Below are 20,000 nucleotides of genomic sequence, written 5' to 3' on the forward strand. Positions count from 1 at the left end.
TGGGAACTAAATGCAATGTCTGAAAGGGGTACAAATTATTTCCAAAGCAGGACCTCCACCCAGACAAACAATACAAGTACACAGCTCATGAAAAACAATATTTTTTGTTATTGTCATTGTAAGTGGGCCTAAACACACATCACCAAAACATTAGTAAAAAAAATGATATCTAGCAAAAGTGGTCATTTTCTGCAGTACAAACCAGACCAAAAGCAACTTTGTTATATCAACAGCAGCCGCTCGCTCTTTCTCACTTGCGCCAACACATGCACATATGGCACTTAGCCAGTGATGCGTTTACAGCCACACAAAAAGTCGGACAACTCCAACACCACACATAAAGTGTCATTCCAGGTCGTTACACTATGATTTACCAATCAAATGCGTGCTTATTCTAGTGTCATTTATTAGGAATCTTAATTTATAAATATTAATCATGAAATGCTGTTAGTATATTAAATAAATACTAATAAAAATAAATTGTTTACAAACAGGAAGTTGCAGGAATGTACACATGATCCCCTGCTTACATCTCATTGTGCAACATGTGAATGTTTTAATGGGAACTAAATGCAATGTCTGAAAGGGGTACAAATTATTTCCAAAAGCAGGACCTCCACCCAGACAAACAATACAAGTACACAGTTCATGAAAAACAATATTTTTTGTTATTGTCATTGTAAGTGGGCCTAAACACACATCACCAAAACATTAGTAAGAAAAATGATATCTAGCAAAAGTGGTCATTTTCTGCAGTACAAACCAGACCAAAAGCAACTTTTTTATATCAACAGCAGCCGCTCGCTCCTTCTCACTTGCGCCAACGCATGCACATATGGCACTTAGCCAGTGATGCGTTTACAGCCACACAAAAAGTCGGACAACTCCAACACCACACATAAAGTGTCATTCCAGGTCGTTACACTATGATTTACCAATCAAATGCGTGCTTATTCTAGTGTCATTTATTAGGAATCTTAATTTATAAATATTAATAATGAAATGCTGTTAGTATATTAAATAAATACTAATAAAAATATATTTTTTACAAACAGAAAGTTGCAGGAATGTACACATGATCCCCTGCTTACATCTCATTGTGCAACATGTGAATGTTTTAATGGGAACTAAATGCAATGTCTGAAAGGGGTACAAATTATTTCCAAAGCAGGACCTCCACCCAGACAAACAATACAAGTACACAGTTCATGAAAAACAATATTTTTTGTTATTGTCATTGTAAGTGGGCCTAAACACACATCACCAAAACATTAGTAAAAAAAATGATATCTAGCAAAAGTGGTCATTTTCTGCAGTACAAACCAGACCAAAAGCAACTTTGTTATATCAACAGCAGTCGCTCGCTCTTTCTCACTTGCGCCAACACATGCACATATGGCACTTAGCCAGTGATGCGTTTACAGCCACACAAAATGTCGGACAACTCCAACGCCACACATAAAGTGTCATTCCAGGTCGTTACACTATGATTTACCAATCAAATGTGTTCTTATTCTAGTGTCATTTATTAGGAATCTTAATTTATAAATATTACTCATGAAATACTGTAAGTATATTAAATAAATACTAATATTTTTTACAAACAGGAAGTTGCAGGTATGTACACATGATCCCCTGCTTACATCTCATTGTGCAACATGTGAATGTTTTAATGGAAACTAAATGCAATGTCTGAAAGGGGTACAAATTATTTCCAAAGCAGCTGAGATAATGGATGGATGGATGGAGATGGAACTTGTTATTTAGTCAGATTTGGGACAGGTGTGCTGCTCACATGGGCTCCACTGAATGCTCAGGGAGTTTTTGCGTTTGCTCACACATGAAAAATTAGAGGGAACATTGATACTGGGGTGTTTATACCATAATAGCGGTACTTTATTCAAATACATCAACACACACCAACAACAACAAAAAAGAACGGCGCACACGTCAACACAGGGAAAACAGGAAGTCGCGTTCTTCGCTTTGTGTGGTTTACAAGGGGAGAACACGGACGCGACCACGTCCTCGTCACCGAAATAGACGCTTCTTCGGCCTGACAGCAAACAAATTGGTTTTCCGGGAAATTGTGTTAGCCTGCAGAGTCAGACAGTCCCATTAAACACAGAGGAAGGGGGGTTTGGGAGGGGGGTACCCTCAGGCTAACGTGATGTTGACAGGCCAGGATCCAGAATTGCTGAAGGAGTGAGCGCTCATAATCAAAGATGGCAGCAGACAATATAAAGGGGAAATTGTCGCTGCACGTCATAAGTTCTTTATTGGCGTTGGAATAAAGGCTGGTTTGACACAGGTGAGGCGCTGATAACACGGACCGGCTCGGGATCAAACGGCGGGGTGGATAATGTATGCCAGCCTGTTTCCTCTGCCATGCAAATGCGGTGCCAGCTTCCCTCCCAGAGGCGCCCGCCTGTGCACAATCTTTCCGCCTGTTAATTTTGTATTTACTCATCTATTTTTAAATGTGTCGGCTGACTGACGGGGGAGACGTGGCGGCGGCGGCGCGGGAAGCGGCACCAGTTCAAAGTTTGGTGACGTTATTCATTTAAAGAGGTCGTATTTTGATTTGTCGTCATTTGAAAGACTTCCTGATGGTCTACGTCAGTGGTTCTTAAACGGTGTGTGGTGGGTTCTCCTGGCTGACAGATCTACGGGAGCCCGGTAGACAGTTTGAATAAAGTCTTTTTATTTTGCATAAACACCCGGGGGTGGCTTGCTTTCCAGCAATATAAGTGTGTCTCTGCGTGTGTGTCTCTCCCTGGCTCCAACTCCAACCCCGTCTCTCGTCCGGCTGCTGCTAATAAGGGCGACAGGTGATTACAAACCAGTGACGTGCGGTGAGGTTGATGGCTGGTGAGGCACTGACTTCATCACAGTCATATTTACAAACATATGAACCCTAAAGAGTATCTTATTCACCATTTGATTGGCAGCAGTTAACGGGTTATGTTTAAAAGCTCATACCATGGAATTGGGGGTTAAATCACCAAAAATGATTCCCAGGCGCGGCGCCGCTGCTGCCCACTGCTCCCCTCACCTCCCAGGGGGTGAACCAGAGGATGGGTCAAATGCAGAGGACACATTTCATTACACCTAGTGTGTGTGTGACAATCATTGGTACTTTAACTTAACTTTAACTTTACACATACAAACTGTAGCACACAAAAAAGCACATTTAATAAAAAAAAACGTTATTATGGTCTTACCTTTACTTAGAAATTAAGTCCATGCGCCGCAACTAAAGTCCTCACTTAAACGTTCCACGTGCAAGATTGAATCTATTTAAAAAAGTGTAACCGAGGGTTTATAAATGTCGCCTATACTGTATGAAACTACAAAATAACAAACACGGAGGCTCCAGTTTACACGAGGACCACTTTATTTACCTTCTTTCAAAAACCTCCGCAACGTGACATCACTTCCGCTCTTAGCGCCTTCAAAATAAGAGCTCAAGGCATATACTGTATAACAGCGCATAACAGGAACTTAACATCACAAAGAGGAAAGCCCATGAAAATAGGTTACAAAAGTTATTTAATAAGAAGCCAAAAAGTGCAAAAACAATAATGTTCGTGTTGGAGGAGTTGTGAATTAGGTACACCTGCAGTCTGCAGGCATACCTAATGTTGTGGCCCTGCAGTCATTCACAACTCCTCCAACACGAACATTATTGTTTTTGCACTTTTTGGCTTCTTATGAAATAACTTTTTTAAATAGATTCAATCTTGCACGTGGAAAGTTTAAGTGTGGGCTTTAGTTGATATAACACTCACGTCAGGGGTTGCCGTGCATTCTACGGCGGGGGTGCAGGAGGCGAGCCTCAGCCAGTGCGTCTTTTGCAGCCGTTTATGATCGCTCAGCACAAGAAATACTTTACACACATACAGTTGTTGACAAAATACACTGTACATTATATACCTCAGCTAACTAAACTATGGAAATGTATAATATAATTCATATAGCAATACGGTCTCACTGCACAGCAGGCCAGCAGTTAGCCGAGTCCGTCCATGTTGAGGCACTGAGTGACGTGCCTCAACTGGCTGCTGTTCACCGCACTGTCTCTTCTCAGTATTTGAACGGCAAATGTGAAAATTCAGCGATTTTGAATACAAATAATCTAAAACTGGTGAAGTTAAATGGAAAATAACTTTATAGTATAATCACTGGATACATTTAACAATTTAATATATATTTTTTTCTTTTTACATTTTTTTTCTTTCCATGATGCCTCTAGTGACTGCACATCACTGGTCTCTGCGCGTGTGTCTCTCCCTGGCTCCAACTCCAACCCCGCCTCTCGTTCCGGCTGCTGCTAATAAGGGCGACATATGAGTTGGGAAATTGTGTTAGATGTAAATATAAACGGAATACAATGATTTGCAAATCCTTTTCAACCCATATTCAATTGAATGCACTACAAAGACAAGATATTTGATGTTCAAACTCATAAACTTTATTTTTGTTTTGCAAATAATAATTAACTTAGAATTTCATGGTTGCAACACGTGCCAAAGTAGTTGGGAAAGGGCATGTTCACCACTGTGTTACATCACCTTTTCTTTTAACAACACTCAATAAACGATTGGGAACTGAGGAAACTAATTGTTGAAGCTTTGAAAAGTGGAATTCTTTCCCATTCTTGTTTTATGTAGAGCTTCAGTTGTTCAACAGTCCGGGGTCTCCGCTGTCGTATTTTACGCTTCATAATGCGCCACACATTTTCGATGGGAGACTTTTCCTGGACTGCAGGCGGGCCAGGAAAGTACCTGCACTCTTTTTTTACGAAGCCACGCTGTTGTAACACGTGCTGAATATGGCTTGGCATTGTCTTGCTGAAATAAGCAGGGGCGTCCATGAAAAAGACGGCGCTTAGATGGCAGCATATGTTGTTCCAAAACCTGTATGTACCTTTCAGCATTAATGGTGCCTTCACAGATGTGTAAGTTACCCATGTCTTGGGCACTAATGCACCCCCATACCATCACAGATGCTGGCTTTTCAACTTTGCGTCGATAACAGTCTGGATGGTTCGCTTCCCCTTTGGTCCGGATGACACGATGTCGAATATTTCCAAATACAATTTGAAATGTGGACTCGTCAGACCACAGACCACTTTTCCACGTTGCATGAGTCCATCTTAGATGATCTCGGGCCCAGAGAAGCCGGCGGCGTTTCTGGGTGTTGTTGATAAATGGCTTTCGCTTTGGATAGTAGAGCTTTAACTTGCACTTACAGATGGAGCGACGAACTATATTTAGTGACGGTGGTTTTCTGAAGTGTTCCTGAGCCCATGTGGTGATATCCTTTAGAGATTGATGTCGGTTTTTGATACAGTGCCGTCTGAGGGATCGAAGGTCACGGTCATTCAATGATGGTTTCCGGCCATGCCGCTTACGTGGAGTGATTTCTCCAGATTCTCTGAACCTTTTGATGATATAATGGACCGTAGATGTTGAAATCCCTAAATTTCTTGCATTTGCACTTTGAGAAACGTTGTTCTTAAACTGTTTGACTATTTGCTCACGCAGTTGTGGACAAAGGGGTGTACCTCGCCCCATCCTTTCTTGTGAAAGACTGAGCATTTTTTGGGAAGCTGTTTTTATACTCAATCATGGCACCCACCTGTTCCCAATTAGCCTGCACACCTGTGGGATGTTCCAAATAAGTGTTTGATGAGCATTCCTCAACTTTATCAGTATTTATTGCCACCTTTCCCAACTTCTTTGTCACGTGTTGCTGGCCTCAAATTCTAAAGTTAATGATTATTTGCAAAAAAAAAAAAAAAAAAGTTTATCAGTTTGAACATCAAATATGTTGTCTTTGTAGCATATTCAACTGAATATGGGTTGAAAAGGATTTGCAAATCATTGTATTTCGTTTATATTTACATCTAACACAATTTCCCAACTCATATGGAAACAGGGTTTGTCGATAACAAGCCCCAGCTGGGCAATCTACTCACCTGCCGCTGACTTCGAGGCCGGTCCTTACACACCCCGCTCTGCGGCAGGCCTGCGGACCACGCCCCCCTCCACACGGTGGTGCATCTAGTGATCTAGCGCCGCCGTAGTGGCTCCCTGGAGCATTTTTAAAAAAGGATTGAAAAATGGAAAAAGATGAGGGGGAAATATTTTTTTTGGTTTTAGTATGTTTTTTGTTTGAGGACAAACACGACACAAACCTTCCCAATTGTTCGAAAACCCACTGTTTAATATGTTTGTGTGCACGCTTCACTGGGGGAACGTCGTTTTGTCCCACTCATTTCGGCGGTTCTTGAACTCATCATAGTTGATATACATGTAAAATCTTCCACTCTTTCTATCAGGACTTGGACTATGGCTAGGTTTGTTCTCCCGAGGTGCAAAAGATTTGGACCATACATGGCGTGAAGGGGAGTACATGATTTATTTAAACACTATAACTACAAAAAAAAAGGATCAAACAAAAGGCACGCACAGGGGCAGAAGTACAAAACTTGCACATGGGCAAAAAACTATGAACAACAAAAAACACTAACTGTGGCTTAATAAACAAAAGCTTACTTGGCATGGAACCGGCATGAAAAAGGAGCAGCAAGGGTCATAAGGGTGTGTGGAGAGTGTGCAGAAGCATAAATGCGGGATGTCACCAGAAAGACAAACTGAAAACAATGAACTTAAATACTACAGACATGATTAACGAAAACAGGTGTGTGACTCAAAACGTGAAACAGGTGAAAACTAATGGTTGCTATGGTGACAAAACAAAACAAAAGTGCACAAAAAGTCCAAAAAAAAAACCGAACATGACTAAAACAAAACATGATCACACAGACATGACACTTTCTTTGTCTCATTTTGTCCACCAAATGTTTCATACTGTACGTGAATGCACAAAAGTGAGCTTTGTTGATGTTATTGACTTGTCGGAGTGCTAATCGGGCATATTTGGTCACTGCATGACTGCAAGCTAATCGATGCTAACATGCTATTTAGGCTAGCTGTATATATTGCATCATTATGCCTTGTTTGTAGGTATATTTGAGCTCATTTAATGTCCTTTACTTATGTCCTCTGTGTATTTAGTTTATATTTGCATGTCTCATGACACATTATCCGTGTGTAGTCTTGTGTTTGAAGTATTTGTAGAATGTAGTCTTGAGTGTTTGAAGTATTTATTCTGCAGTCTGACCTTCTGGTGACCTTCCTTCGTTGACTAATGAGCCAGAGCGGAGTTTTCCCGCCTTTACTGACAGCTGCAGCAGACAAGCGGAACTACGCCCCCCCCACGCCCCCACCCCACACCCTCTCTCCCACGCGGCGTACCCGTCTTGGCTCCCCCGCCTGTGCCACAGCTGTTTGGCCCGCGGCGAAGGGAGCGCGGCGTGACGCGGCGATGGCGATGGCGATGGCGATGGTGGCGGGCCAACATGACAGCAGCAGCTCCTCGCTCTGACCTCTTCTTTTTCACTCCCGCCTCCTTTGTCTCCGCGTTCAACGCCGTCGGTCTTAATGCGCTCGTTAGCGCGGGCCTTGATTGTCGCCGTGTGGCGTCATTAGCTAACGGCCGCGGGTTCGATTCCGCGACCTCTTTACCTTCCCGTTACTTAACGACCCCGGCTGATTGCGGCCCGTGCCGGGCTCTCGGACGCTTTGCCGCGTCAGCAATCAGCGCTGATTGGCTTTTGATGGTCTCCTATTAGGCTGCTTGGAGGCTCATTCACAATCATTCCCAACCTGGCAAATGACTTTCTGCACATCTGCATTGCAAATTGTCACAACCTTATTTATTTCTTGGAGGACAATTTTAATCGTAGCTAACCGCTTCTGCAGCTGCCGCTTCTTGTTTGAGGATGACATTTACACGCTCCGTTCACCCTTTCATCACTTTGGCAACCAGGAAAAGCACTTTTTCTCAGTCTGGAACTGCCGTCACACCTGAGACACGTTTTGTCAACTAGAAAAGTACTGAATTCCTGCTACTTTGGAATCGATACCGGTACTCAACGTTTGCATGTGTTCATGTGTTCATGCAAAGCGAAAGCCATTTATCAACAACACCCAGAAACGCTGCATGTGTTCATATTATTTCTATTTAATATTTAACAGTAAACTGAGAGATGCTTGAGCTTCCAGTTGTAATATTTACATGTTTTTTTACACTTCTGAGTCTCATTTGCAAGTAACGATATATGCGTTAAAATGTAGAATCGGAAATTATCGGTATCGTTTTTTTTTTATTATCGGTATGTTTTTATTTTTTTATTAAATCAACATAAAAAAACACAAGATACACTTACAATTAGTGCACCAACCCAAAAAACCTCCCTCCCCCATTTACACTCATTCACACAAAAGGGTTGTTTCTTTCTGTTATTAATATTCTGGTTCCTACATTATATATCAATATATATCAATACAGTCTGCAAGGGATACAGTCCGTAAGCACACATGATTGTGCGTGCTGCTGGTCCACTAATAGTACTAACCTTTAACAGTTAATTTTACAAATTTTCATTAATTACTAGTTTCTATGTAACTGTTTTTACAAACCCCGTTTCCATATGAGTTGGGAAATTGTGTTAGATGTAAATATGAACGAAATACAATGATTTGCAAATCCCTTTCAACCCATACTCATTTGAATATGCTACAAAGACAACATATTTGATGTTCAAACTGATAAACTTTTTTTTTTTTTGCAAATAATCATTAACTTTAGAATTTGATGCCAGCAACACGTGACAAAGAAGTTGGGAAAGGTGGCAATAAATACTGATAAAGTTGAGGAATGCTCATCAAACACTTACTTGGAACATCCCACAGGTGAACAGGCAAATTGGGAACAGGTGGGTGCCATGATTGGGTATAAAAGTAGATTCCATGAAATGCTCAGTCATTCACAAACAAGGATGGAGCGAGGGTCACCACTTTGTCAACAAATGCGTGAGCAAATTGTTGAACAGTTTAAGAAAAACCTTTCTCAACCAGCTATTGCAAGGAATTTAGGGATTTCACCATCTACGGTCAGTAATATCATCAAAGGGTTCAGAGAATCTGGAGAAATCACTGCACGTAAGGAGCTCAGCCCGTGACCTTCGATCCCTCAGGCTGTACTGCATCAACAAGCGACATCAGTGTGTAAAGGATATCACCACATGGGCTCAGGAACACTTCAGAAACCCACTGTCAGTAACTACAGTTGGTCGCTACATCTGTAAGTGCAAGTTAAAACTCTCCTATGCAAGGCGAAAACCGTTTATCAACAACACCCAGAAACGCCGTCGGCTTCGCTGAGCCTGAGCTCATCTAAGATGGACTGATACAAAGTGGAAAAGTGTTCTGTGGTCTGACGAGTCAACATTTCAAATAGTTTTTGGAAACTATGAACGTCGTGTCCTCTGGACCAAAGAGGAAAAGAACCATCCGGATTGTTATAGGCGCAAAGTTGAAAAGCCAGCATCTGTGATGGTATGGGGGTGCATTAGTGCCCAAGATATGGGTAACTTACACATCTGTGAAGGCGCCATTAACGCTGAAAGGTACATACAGGTTTTGGAGCAACATATGTTGCCATCCAAGCAATGTTACCATGGACGCCCCTGCTTATTTCAGCAAGACAATGCCAAGCCACGTGTTACATCAACGTTGCTTCATAGTAAGAGAGTGCGGGTACTAGACTGGCCTGCCTGTAGTCCAGACCTGTCGCCCATTGAAAATGTGTGGCGCTTTATGAAGCCTAAAATACCACAACGGAGACCCCCGGACTGTTGAACAACTTAAGCTGTACATCAAGCAAGAATGGGAAAGAATTCCACCTGAGAAGCTTCAAAAATGTGTCTCCTCAGTTCCCAAACGTTTACTGAGTGTTGTTAAAAGGAAAGGCCATGTAACACAGTGGTGAACATGCCCTTTCCCAACTACTTTGGCATGTGTTGCAGCCATGAAATTCTAAGTTAATTATTATTTGCAAAAATAAAAAAGTTTATGAGTTTGAACATCAAATATCTTGTCTTTGTAGTGCATTCAATTGAATATGGGTTGAAAAAGATTTGCAAATCATTGTATTCCGTTTATATTTACATCTAACACAATTTCCCAACTCATATGGAAACGGGGTTTGTATATTGTTTTACTTTCTTTTTTATTCAAGAAAATGTTTTTAATTTATTTATCTCATTTTATTTTATTAATTTTTTTTAAAAGTACCTTATCTTCACCATACCTGGTTGTCCAAATTAGGCATGATAATGTGTTAATTCCACGACTGTATACATCGGTTGATATCGGTATCGGTAATTAAAGAGTTGGACAATATCGGAATATTGGATATCGGCAAAAAGCCATTATCGGACATCCCTATCTGCAAGTATTATATAGCAAACTTTGCATGCAGTTGCAATTCCAAGACGCTAGATGGCAGTGTGTTTCCGTATTCAGGAAGTAGTCTTTGCCATTAAAAGGAAATGCAAAATAAACTTTTTCTGTGTATTTAGTAGGGGTGTAACAAAATAGATTTTCAGATTGCATGATTCCTATTGGGAACGATTCCTATAATAAAAAAATAAAAAAATAAAATAGATTTTTTTTTTTTTTTTGATTTTTTTTTTTCAGTCTGTCGTGTCCAGACACTCAGACAAATTGTATTGTTGATGTACAAAACAGGCACGTTGTGTAAATGGTAAATAAAAACAAATCCTTTTCAACTTATATTCATTTGAATAGACTGCAAGATATTTAATGTTCAAACTGAGAACCTTATTTTTGTTGCTGTTGCAAATAATCATTAACTTGGAATTTAATGGCAGCAACACATTGCAAAAAAGTTGGTACAGGGGCATTTTTACCACTGTGCTACATGGCCTTTCCTTTTTAACAACACTCAGTAAACGTTTGGGAACTGAGGAGGCACATTTTTGAAGCTTCTCAGGTGGAATTCTTTCCCATTCTTGCTTGATGTACAGCTTAAGTTGTTCAACAGTCCGGGGGTCTCCGTTGTGGTATTTTAGGCTTCATAATGCGCCACACATTTTCAATGGGAGACAGGTCTGGACTACAGGCAGGCCAGTCTAGTACCCGCACTCTTTTACTATGAAGCCACGCTGTTGTAACACGTGGCTTGACATTGTCTTTCTGAAATAAGCAGGGGCGTCCATGATAACGTTGCTTGGATGGCAACAAATGTTGCTCCAAAACCTGTATGTACTTTTCAGCATTAATGGTGCCTTCACAGATGTGTAATTTACCCATGTCTTGGGCACTAATACACCCCCATACCATCACAGATGCTGGCTTTTCAACTTTGTGCCCATAACAATCTGGATGTTTCTTTTCCTCTTTGTTCCGGACGACACGACGTCCACAGTTTACAAAAACAATTTGAAATGTGGACTCGTCAGACAACAGAACACTTTTCCACTATGCATCAGTCCATCTTAGATGAGCTCGGGCCCAGCGAAGCCGGCGGCGTTTCTGGGTGTTGTTGATAAATGGCTTTCGCTCTGCATCGTTGAGTTTTAACTTGCACTTACAGATGTAGTGAGCAACTGTAGTTACTGACAGTGGTTTTCTGAAGTGTTCCTGAGCCCATGTGGTGATAGCCTTTACACACTGATGTCGTTTTTTGATGCAGTACCGCCTGAGGGATCCAAGGTCACGGGCATTCAATGTTATGTGCAGTGATTTCTCCAGATTCTCTAATCTTTTTGATGATATTACGGACCGTAGATGGTGAAATCCCTAAATTCCTTGCAATAGCTCGTTGAGAAATGTTGTTCTTAAACTGTTGTTGACAAAGTGGTGACCCTCGCCCAATCCTTGTTTGTGAATGACTGAGCATTTCATGGAAGCTGCTTTCATACCCAATCATGGCACCCACCTGTTCCCAATTAGCCTGTTCACCTGTGGGATGTTCCAAATAAGTGTTTGATGAGTATTCTTAAACTTCCTCAGTCTTTTTAGCCACTTGTGCCAGCTTTTTTTAAACATGTTGCAGGCATCAAATTCCAAATGAGCTAATACATGCAAAAAATAACAACGTTTTCCAGTTGGAACATTAAATATCTTGTCTTTGCAGTCTATTCAATTGAATATAAGTTGAAAAGGATTTGCAAATCTTTGTATTCTGTTTTTATTTACCATTTACACAACATGCCAACTTCACTGGTTTTGGGGTTTGCAATATTTAACAGTAAACTGATAAAGATACTTGTGCTTCCAGTTGTCGTATTAAGGTTTTTTACACTCCCGAGTCTCATTTGCAAGTATTATATAGTAAACTTTGCATGCAGTTGCAATTTCGAGACGCTAGATGGCAGTAGTGTGTGGACTACAGTGTGTTTCCGTATTCGGGAAGTAGTCTTTGCCATTAAAGGGGAACTATTATGCAAAATAAACTTTTTTTTGTGTATTTAGTAGGGGTGTAAAAAGATTAAGCACGATTTATATTTGTAACGATTCCTAATCCATTCAAAATATTAAAAAAATATATTTTTATTTTATACATTTTTTTCAGTCCGTCCTTTCCAGCCACTCAGACAAATCATATTGTTTATGTAGATTATGTATATCTGCTGTATGTTATGTTTGTAGAGGGAGATGACGACTAAGACACCAGGGGGAAGTAATGTTCAATAATTTATTATATATATAGTCAATATATATAATAATAAACAATACTAACTAATAAACTAAACTAAGGAAATGGAGAGTGTCACAACCCAAGAGTGTGTGTGTGTGAGGCTATGTGTGTAGTTAGCTGACGTGTGTGTTACCAAGTGTTGAGAGCGAAGGAACGAGGCAGTCCGTGGGGCAGGCAGGTGGTCCAGTGCAGGAGAGGAGTGACAAGGTCCGTGTCCGGGCAAGGGTCAAGGATCGAGGAAGGCAGTCCAAAGTCCACAGGGAAAAACAACGGAAGAAAAAACTCGGGAGGGCACTGAGGGAGGCCAAACAAGGAAGTCAGGCACGGAGGGAAAACGCGGAGGGAAAACAGAGAGCATCAAGCTAGAGTAGGCTTACGGTACACCATTGAGAAACTAAGTTCCTGCATGGATCCTTGGGTCCACTGGTCCTTTATACAGCTCCCTCTCATCAGGTCCAGGTGCGTTGATTGCTGATCGCATGTGGGCATGACACGGCCGTGGGCGCGTCCCAAGGCGCAAAGATGAGGGCGCATTGGAATGATCCCTGGCCGTGACACTGTACAGATTTACTTTAGAAAAGAGAAGTGTGCGATACTTCTCTTGTTGACTTTATTCAATGTTTGCGTATAATTTTACTAAACAAAACCAGTTTTCTTTTAAGTAATATAGAAATTGATCACAGCTGCTTATCTACTTCGTGGAGGAATGAAGTTAATCATAGAACTGTCACCCAATTTTTTTTAAAAGTATGGATTTTGAATCGAGAATCGTTCTGAATCGAATCGTTACACCAAGAATTGAATCGAATCGTGTGGTGCCCAAACATTCCCAGCCCTAGTATTTAGGATCTGTGTAAGTCCCGAAATATGTGAAATCCCACCATGGAGGAATTGTAGAGATGTTTATAAAACAATCTTGCCTTCCTTCATACTTCCTCTGAACGAGCCGTTTGGAATTTGCTCCGTCCTGTGACGTTTTTCCCTTCGCTTACGTCAGCCGGTTATCCATATATGGTAGAAATTTACCCATAGTGCTAGTAAATAAGCTCCTTCCTTTTCCTCTGTTGTTGTGGGGCAGACTGGCTCGTACATGCACATGCTTCCTCCGCTGTTGCCATTTCTAATACAAAGTAGCTTGTAGTTAGAACTTATATCTTTTCAGTAGGCTCGCTAGGGCAGTGTTTTTCAACCAGTGTGCCGCGGCACACAGGTGTGCCGTGAGATACAGTATGGTGTGCCGTGGGAGATTATGTAATTTCACCTAATTGGGTTAAAAATATTTTTTTTGCAAACCAGTAATTATAATCCGCAAATAATGTATCGTTGAGTGTCTGTGCTGTCTAGAGCGCGGTAGAGTGAACGTGTAATACTCTTCCATATCAGTAGGTGGCAACAGATAGCTAATTGCTTTGTGGATGTCGGGAACATGGTTTGTCGTGATCACAATATGCAGACGACAGCGGGAGGCAGGGTGCAGGTAAAAAGGTATCTAATGCTTAAACCAAAAGTAATCAAAAGGCGAGTGCTGCTAAGAAAAGGCATTGAAGCTTAGGGATAGCTGTACAAAACTAAACTAAAACTGAACTTGCTGTAAAGTAAACAAAAACAGAATACTGGACGACAGCAAAGACTTACAGCGTGTGGGAGCAGCAGACGGCGTCCACAAAGTATATCCGTGCATGACATGACAATCAACAACGAAATAGGAGTGCAAGACAAGAACTAAAACACAAAACACAAAAATTCAGATACAGGTCGCATATGGGCGTACTTACCAACCTTGAGACCTCTGATTTCGGGGGGTGGGGGCGTGGTCGGGGGTGGGGCAGGGCGTGTTTGGGGGCGTGGTTAAGAGGGGAGGAGTATATTGACAGCTAGAATTCACCAAGTCAAGTATTTCATACATATATATATATATATATATATATATATATATATATATATATATATATATATATATATATATATATATATATATGTATATATATATATATATAAATATATATATATCTACATCCTGAAAATATGCAAACAAAACTGTGTTTGGATAATTGATACTTCAAACTTGCATAAATAAATCTTAAGGAATATAACATAACTTGGCTTTTGAGAGCTTCAAAATGTAATGAATAAAATGCTAAAGTTGTTGATAAACAAGCAATTATTTTAATAATTAAATATGGTCATTTTAAATGAATTGTTATGATAATTTAAAATTAATTATTTCAAATATGTTTATTTTAATGTATAATTCTAATGCCTGGATGTAATAAGGAGTCAGAAAAAATACAAATAAAAATACAATTAATTTTGATGTTTTCAGCAAAATATAGTAAACATTTATTTAGTTTTTTTTAAAAAAATTAATAAATATATTTATTTTTAGGTAAGATAAACATAATAATACAATTTATCTCTTGTCTGGATGATTTAGTTCTTGTCACCCTGTTGTCCTCCCGTCGTGAAAAAAGGCTGTCCTCACTCAGGTCCGCATGGAGCTGGAGGGGGCGTGGCCTCCAGCTCCGGCTGAAAATCGGGAGATTTTCCGGAGAATATTTGTCCCGGGAGGTTTTCGGGAGAGGCGCTGAATTTCGGGAGTCTCCCGGAAAATTCGGGAGGGTTGGCAAGTATGCATATTGACCTCTCGTGTTAAGGAGGCCTAAGTTGTAGTTTTTATGACCAAATTTGAAGGCGTTGAAATTTAATGAAAAATGGCTAATGTTAATCAATACCATGTATATGGCATATCTAATGTCAATTAGCATCGAACTAGCACATTTTCAAAAGTGGAGCTATGCTGCGCTTTCGAGCGTCTTCTTCTTGTTTTGTTGGCAAGGAAAATTGCAACACCAAGTACCACCTCAGAAAACAAACTTGGCTCTCCAAGCACCACCATGATGACCAACATTAAAATACAGTAGCGTAGTAGGCCTAAGTATTCATTAAAAACAAAGCAGAGGTTTTATTTAACAAGTAGTGTGTATAAGAGGATTTCAGTAGTGTATGAGGGTTTCAGTAGTTTGTAAGAGGATTTCAGTAGTGTGTATGCAAGGATTTCAGTAGTTTGTGTGAGAGGTAATTCTGAATAATGTCCCTTTCATAGACAGAAGAGTAAAACTCAAACTCTAAGGAAAATCTAGTAATTTGCTGGACATATAAAGTTAAACTGCAATACCAAGTGTGATACCAATATTTACCTTGGTATCGATACTATCGATAGGTAGGGCTATCGATATGCCCGCCCCTTATAATGGATCCTTACGGTATTGGTAAGTCTAAAAGTGTGTTTTTCCTGATGTGTGTGTCTCAGGGGGGACGTCCACGCTGCGCCTGTCCTCAGTGCGAGAGCTGCCGGGACAGTTAGAGGATCTTTACCAGCAGGGCTTCGTTCTGGCCGCCATCCATCCCTTCATCCATCCCTGCGGCCCGGAGTCCAACAGCCCGCAACACCAGCTCTACCGCGCCATCCTGGTGCAACTCAGCGACGGGTACGTGTATTTGTTCTCTTTTTTGTTGTTTGTTTTTAAGTCTGACTGAGACCGTGAACGGACTCAAACTTCACTCCCCTGGGGGGTCTCGGCTACGACGAGGATCAGGGACCTCGGAAAAGAGACGACACACCGACCGAAGTCGTGCACGGACAACAAATAACGCATCAGTTGGGGGCTTCGCTGAGGATTATAATGACAACCACCAGTGGGGAGTTCGGAACGCAATAACAGGAAAGTTGTTTTGGTCCTCATTATAAGTTAATTAAGAAAAATAATACAACAGAATTTAGTTCAAACACTAAAGACATTTATTAAACAGACGAGAAGCAAGGAATCATGCAGGGACAGAGTTCAATTTGGCTCAATGACGAGACACAACTACACTAGTTTTATGGAGTTATGTGATAATAATGAACACTGTTTGCCTTGGAGAGTGGACTTCTTCCAGCTGCTTCTCCGTCAAACACACCATCAGGAGCTTCCCCAGATTAGCACGGACAAACACCCCGTCGCTAAGATATTATTTTAACATGCTTGGCTGGCGTCACCGACCTATTCTGCTTCAGTATGGCGCAGGCTAGCTCGTTAGGTAGCTAGCTCAAACTGTTTCACTAAGTTAGCTAGCATGTTTTTTCATGACTGTCCTTCACACTCAATTTCTTCCTTCCTATGGTGAGAAAAACTAAATTATCTGCACCCCTAGCTATAATGCTAACAAGGAAGTTCGGTTTTTACGGGGGTTCATGCTGGCAAACGCTACGCCACTAGCGGTGTGATTGCCACTTAAAGCATAACATTTGTAGGTCGGGGTACCTAACTATCAGACACTGATGTCCTCACGTTGTCTCTTTGCTGAAAAAGAATGATCCTCGCTTGTAAAGAAACAATTTGTTCCTTGACCACCTGAGGGCACCACAGACTGTGGATGCTTTTTAAAAAGGCTTAAAAACCCTAATTTTTTAGATGTATGCATACTAGTTCTAGCTTTTAGGCTCTTCTAGTTTTTATTTTTATTTATTTTTATTATCTTTTTATTTCTTTAAATACACTGTAGCACTTTGAGGTTGTTTGCTCAACGTAAAGTGTTTTTAACAAATAAAATCTATTATTATTATTATTATTATTAATCGTTAGCATGTTAGCTTCAGTGCTAACATTGCAGTCACATTGTAACATCATGCTCGGTTAGCATGTCCTTTGACAAAGAACAACAAAAAACATCAGATGTCCCAAGTCTGTAGCTGACTGACGGACAGTTGGCAGGGCTCCAGGCTGCATTTTAAGATGTGTAGCAAAGCCTGATTTAAAAAAAAAATTTCGCACATGTACAGGGCGGGCACATCTAGCTAGGGTTGGGTCAGAGGCGGTATCATGGCCATTGTTTTTCAAATCCGTCTTCCCTGTGGTCAGTGGTGGTAGGTATGCGTGTGAGTGACAAGAAGAAAAGCTGTGATTTATAGTTTGGCATTATTTTCACAGTATTTTCACATTACCCTGGCTTGTAAGGAAACATATGTTAGCAACATTAGCACAGCTATGGTAGCTACAGCGCTAACATCGCAGTCACATGTTGACATCACGCCAGGTCAGCATATCAGCCCAAGAAAAAACAAAACAATCAGACGTCCAGGTGCAGTAGCATGCACCAGGCTGCATTTTAAGACGTGTAGCACATACTTGCCAACCTTGAGACCTCCGATTTCGGGAGGTGGGGGGGCGGGGCGTGGTTGGGGGCGTGGTTAAGAGGGGAGGAGTATATTTACAGCTAAAATTCACCAAGTCAAGTATTTCATATATATATATATATATACACACACACATATATATATATATATATATATATATATATATATATATATATATATATATATATATACACACACACATTATATATATATATATATATATATATATATATATATATATATATATATATATATATATATATATATATATATATATATAAAATAAATACTTGAATTTCAGTGTTCATTAATTTACACATATACACACACATAACACTCATCTACTCATTGTTGAGTTAAGGGTTGAATTGTCCATCCTTGTTCTATTCTCTGTCACTATTTTTCGAACCATGCTGAACACCCTCTCTGATGATGCATTGCTGTGTGGCACGCACAAAAGTGCTTTCATCAAATGCACTAGATGGCAGTAATGTTCTGTTTAAGAGTGTCACAACATTGCTGTTTACGGCAGACAAACTGCTTTACGGTAGACGAAAACGTGACTACTGTTGTTGTGTGTTGTTACCGCGCTGGGAGGACGTTAATGAAACTGCCTAACAATAAACCCACATAAGAAACCAAGAACTCGCCCTCCATCATTCTACAGTTATAACGTGATTGGGCAGGTACGCTGTTTATATTGTGGGAAAGCGGACTCAGGTCCGCATGGACCTGAGTTCGCCTGAATTTCGGGAGATTTTCGGGAGAAAATGTGTCCCAGGAGGTTTTCGGGAGAGGCGCTGAATTTCGGGAGTGTCCCGGAAAATCCGGGAGGGTTGGCAAGTATGGTGTAGCAAAGCCTGTTTTTGTTTGTTTGTTTGTTTTGAACCCACTTAGCGCAGGTCAGAGGCGGGAGAAGTCGCCCCCTGTTGTACGCATGGAAAAAAACACTTTTTCAGTTTCCCCTAGGGTTGTGTTTTGATTGTGTTTAGCATTCGTCTTCACGCTGTCGTCAGGAGAAAATGATCGCCACTCGTAAAAAACAACAACTTGATGATTCATCACTCGACAATCTCAGTGTGATTGCTTGTGTGTTGTTTTTATGCTCTGCGACGCAAATGAGGCTAAATCAACACGGACTTATGTTCATTTTTCCTGTGTTTTGGTCCCAGTTCCTTTCCAGCGCTCTTATTTTAAGTCCACTCCCTATTTTGTTTTGGTTTTTTTTTAAAACCTCACCTCTGCCAAGGGAACCTGGTTCTGATTGCCTATCAGGAGGGTTAATAAACCAGCGTTGTCAATAGGGATGGGTACAGTCCACATTGGAACCAAGACGATACCTTGAAATCGATACTTTTGTGTGTGTTGATAAATACTAATTGTTTCTGATAATACAATTGCATTTTAATTGCAGTGTTTAAAAATGAGCTGATTATAAAAACTGTTGTCCGGTTGTGTTTCATGACCACATTTCTGATTATGTACAGTCGGTATAACGTTAAGTTGCATAAACAGTTGCAAGTCTAAGACGTTTTTTCTTCCATTCAATTCAATTTATATGGAACATGTCAAAAATTTGGCAGTAAAAAAAAATAGTAGATGTTAGAAGTTAGATGGCAGTAGTGTGCTGTTTTGTTTTTCTGTTGCGCCCCAAAATGTGTTAATACTGTAAGTATTGACATAATTACAACGCAGCTGTTTGATTGTAACGTGCATCTTGATTGTAGAATTCAACAACACGTTTGAAGGTGTTAAAAATGCCATGTAAAATTGCTAATGCTGATCAATAGCAAAGCCAATGTGTAGTAGCATTTTTGAAAATGCGGAGCCTTACTTAACTTACGTTGGAGCGTTTTTGTTTTTTTAGTCGATTGCTTTGCTGGCATTGAAGATGTCAACATTACCTAGAGGTAGTTTGACTTAGTCCGCTCTCAGTGCTGCTGGAGTCGACAACCGAACGTGACGTGAAGCGCAACCCAGGTACCGAAACATGGCACTGTTGGATTTTAGGTGAGTCGGTACCCGTGGGACCGGTGGGATTTGGTACCCATCCTTACATTTGTCGGTTCATTTCTTCTGTATTCTGCACCCTGCCTATGCCGGTCAGTTTTTGCCACTCTTCTGAGATGAGTACAATATGACTCTTTGAAGGGAACCGAGTCTTGAAGAGCTGTTCCTTTCAGTT

General features: G+C 40.6%; 1 protein-coding gene across 3 annotated transcripts in view; it reads left to right on the top strand.

Moving 5' to 3' along the window:
- The window catches only part of rftn1b (raftlin, lipid raft linker 1b), a 346,988-nt gene that overhangs the window by 136,962 nt on the left and 190,026 nt on the right, over positions 1–20,000 (top strand). For all 3 annotated transcript variants that reach the window (XM_061956676.2, XM_061956684.2, XM_061956666.2), the window contains exon 3: positions 15,950–16,127. In XM_061956676.2, the coding sequence (XP_061812660.2) occupies positions 15,950–16,127 (178 nt within the window). The remainder of the gene's footprint in view (positions 1–15,949; positions 16,128–20,000) is intronic.

This window comes from Nerophis lumbriciformis, linkage group LG04 (assembly GCF_033978685.3).
Source record: "Nerophis lumbriciformis linkage group LG04, RoL_Nlum_v2.1, whole genome shotgun sequence".
Classification (NCBI taxonomy): Eukaryota; Metazoa; Chordata; class Actinopteri; order Syngnathiformes; family Syngnathidae; genus Nerophis; species Nerophis lumbriciformis.